General features: G+C 50.5%; 1 protein-coding gene across 1 annotated transcript in view; it reads left to right on the top strand.

Moving 5' to 3' along the window:
- EMH_0058290 (phosphodiesterase, putative) overlaps window positions 1-1,344 on the top strand; it is a gene marked incomplete at both ends in the record, with an annotated part of 4,691 nt that extends 3,347 nt beyond the window's left edge. Inside the window, 3 exons of the mRNA XM_013497567.1 lie at window positions 84-242; window positions 436-531; window positions 1,153-1,344. Coding sequence (XP_013353021.1) covers window positions 84-242; window positions 436-531; window positions 1,153-1,344 — 447 coding nt within the window. The remainder of the gene's footprint in view (window positions 1-83; window positions 243-435; window positions 532-1,152) is intronic.
- Between the last annotated feature and the right edge of the window lie 697 nt (window positions 1,345-2,041).

Below are 2,041 nucleotides of genomic sequence, written 5' to 3'. Positions count from 1 at the left end.
TGACCTGTTTGGAACACACTTTACATCTTTCGTTTTGCCGTACGGTGAATTCAAAGAACTAAATGTTGTATTCGTTGCTGCAGGAACTGCGACGGGGTATGTCGGTATCGCCACTGTGCAGCCGGGCGGCCCAAATGGATATTGCAAAGTCGCAAGAAAGTTTCTTGTCGTTTGTAGCTCGACCGCTTGTTGCTGAATTGGTTGAGTTGGATGGCCACAAACAGATGGCGTACGTCTCTTGTGTAGGCAGTAAAAGATTCTCTCCTGTCGCGTTCGTGAACAGCAGCAGGACTGATCGGCGGCCATTCCACAAGTGGACAGACTACCAGGCCGGCCGTTGCATCAGCAGCAGTTCTCGCATAAGCAGCCAGTTGCTTTGTTTCATGTGCTGTTGTTCGTACAAGTTACATGTCTGTTTATGCCTGCAGAGCAGAGGTGCTGTCCACTTTGGACGACAACATGGAGCGCTGGAAAGCGTTGGCGGCGGATGGCACATCCGTATCCTTACCGGCGACAAACAAGCAAACTCAAGTTCGCACATTTACGCTGCACGCTGTTCGTAACCTGGCGGGCCCTGCATTTTCCTCGGTCGGGTGTAAGACAGCCACAGACCGCTGCGACCAGAAGTCTACTGAAGAGCGGAACACCAAGGGTTTACCTCCCGCAAGGGCCTCTTCTATTCAGCACACCGATACACTACGTGAGAGAGAGATAGATGCCCCGGCAGAAAGCATGCACTTGCATTTTGCGTCGCTTCCAACCCGCCATCGTAGCAATGATGCAACGAGCAAATTTACTTGCACTGGTGAGCGAGCCTTTTCCCGGAAGTTTATTATGATGAATTGTCTGCTGTGCANCTCGTCACCAGGATTCCTCGAGCTCAAAAGGCAACCCAAGAGAGCCAAGCGTGAGCTTTCCCACTTTTCTCAATTCCTCCTAGTCCCACGGTATGTTTAATGAAACTGTGAACGACTGTTCGCCGCCCAGGCCTGTCGGCAGCCACTGCACGGCGAGGGGATGTAGTTCGCTATCGCTAGGCCCAGCCTGAGACGTCAAGTGTAGGCAATTTGGCTGTGCTGAGGCTTCCCAGCGGAGCAGTATATGGGCTCCTTGATTCTTTGCTAGCTCGAGTTTATGTCGCCACTTGTACAGCAGCCTTTGGTGGAAGCAGGGAATTACGACAGACAGTGGCAGTACTTCATGGATGGACAAACGAAGTTTGAACTTGAAGCAAAAGACAGGGAAAACAATGCCTCTCTGCACTGGACAGATCTGATTGAGGCTCTAGCCTCAAATTACCGCTTCCCAAGCGGCTCAAGCAGCCGCAGTTTCTGGCGCTGCTGAGGGAGCTGCGGAAACACAACCCACAACAGCAAACCTCAACTGTCGGCATCGACCATTTGTTTCTGATGCTACTGCAGCACCAATCCAGGACTGTCTCCGTCCCTTGTATGTACCTTTTCTACGTTGAGCAACAAATGCGTAGGTGCAAAAGAAGAATATTCAGAATATACAGGATGCACAGAGGCGTCTTAGNGTTGAGCAACAAATGCGTAGGTGCAAAAGAAGAATATTCAGAATATACAGGATGCACAGAGGCGTCTTAGGCCGTGTTATGTTTTAGCAGTGAGGGCAGGGAATTCTGGGTAGGCGTTTAGCTGCAAACAGTGCTTTCCCGTAGGCAGTGCCCTGCGTAGCTACCGATATACTGTATATTGCAACAGATTCGCTGACGGCTTGCATGCAGAGTTGACGGCTTTCAGCATTTAGTTAAGAAATTAGGGAGGGTTCGGGCTGTCTGTGTGAAAGCTTGCCGGTGCCAACAGCGGGTTGATCCAGTTGCCGTTTCGACACTGCGTAATTGTGCACGCGGGATATGTTGACCTCGGTCATAGTTATTTGGGTCCTTAACCACTCCATGTCGTCCTCCTAATACAGAAACAAGTGCTCAGAACATTAGACCCTTCCTGCGTTAGCTGCATGTACCACTAGACGCTTCACTGCAACGTAAGACATTTGAAAAAGACAGCACCAAACAAAC

Source organism: Eimeria mitis, genomic scaffold (assembly GCF_000499745.2).
Source record: "Eimeria mitis Houghton genomic scaffold, Emh_scaff2758, whole genome shotgun sequence".
NCBI classification, from domain to species: domain Eukaryota; phylum Apicomplexa; class Conoidasida; order Eucoccidiorida; family Eimeriidae; genus Eimeria; species Eimeria mitis.
Note: the sequence above shows the minus strand (reverse complement) of the source record. Positions and strands in the feature narration are given on the sequence as shown.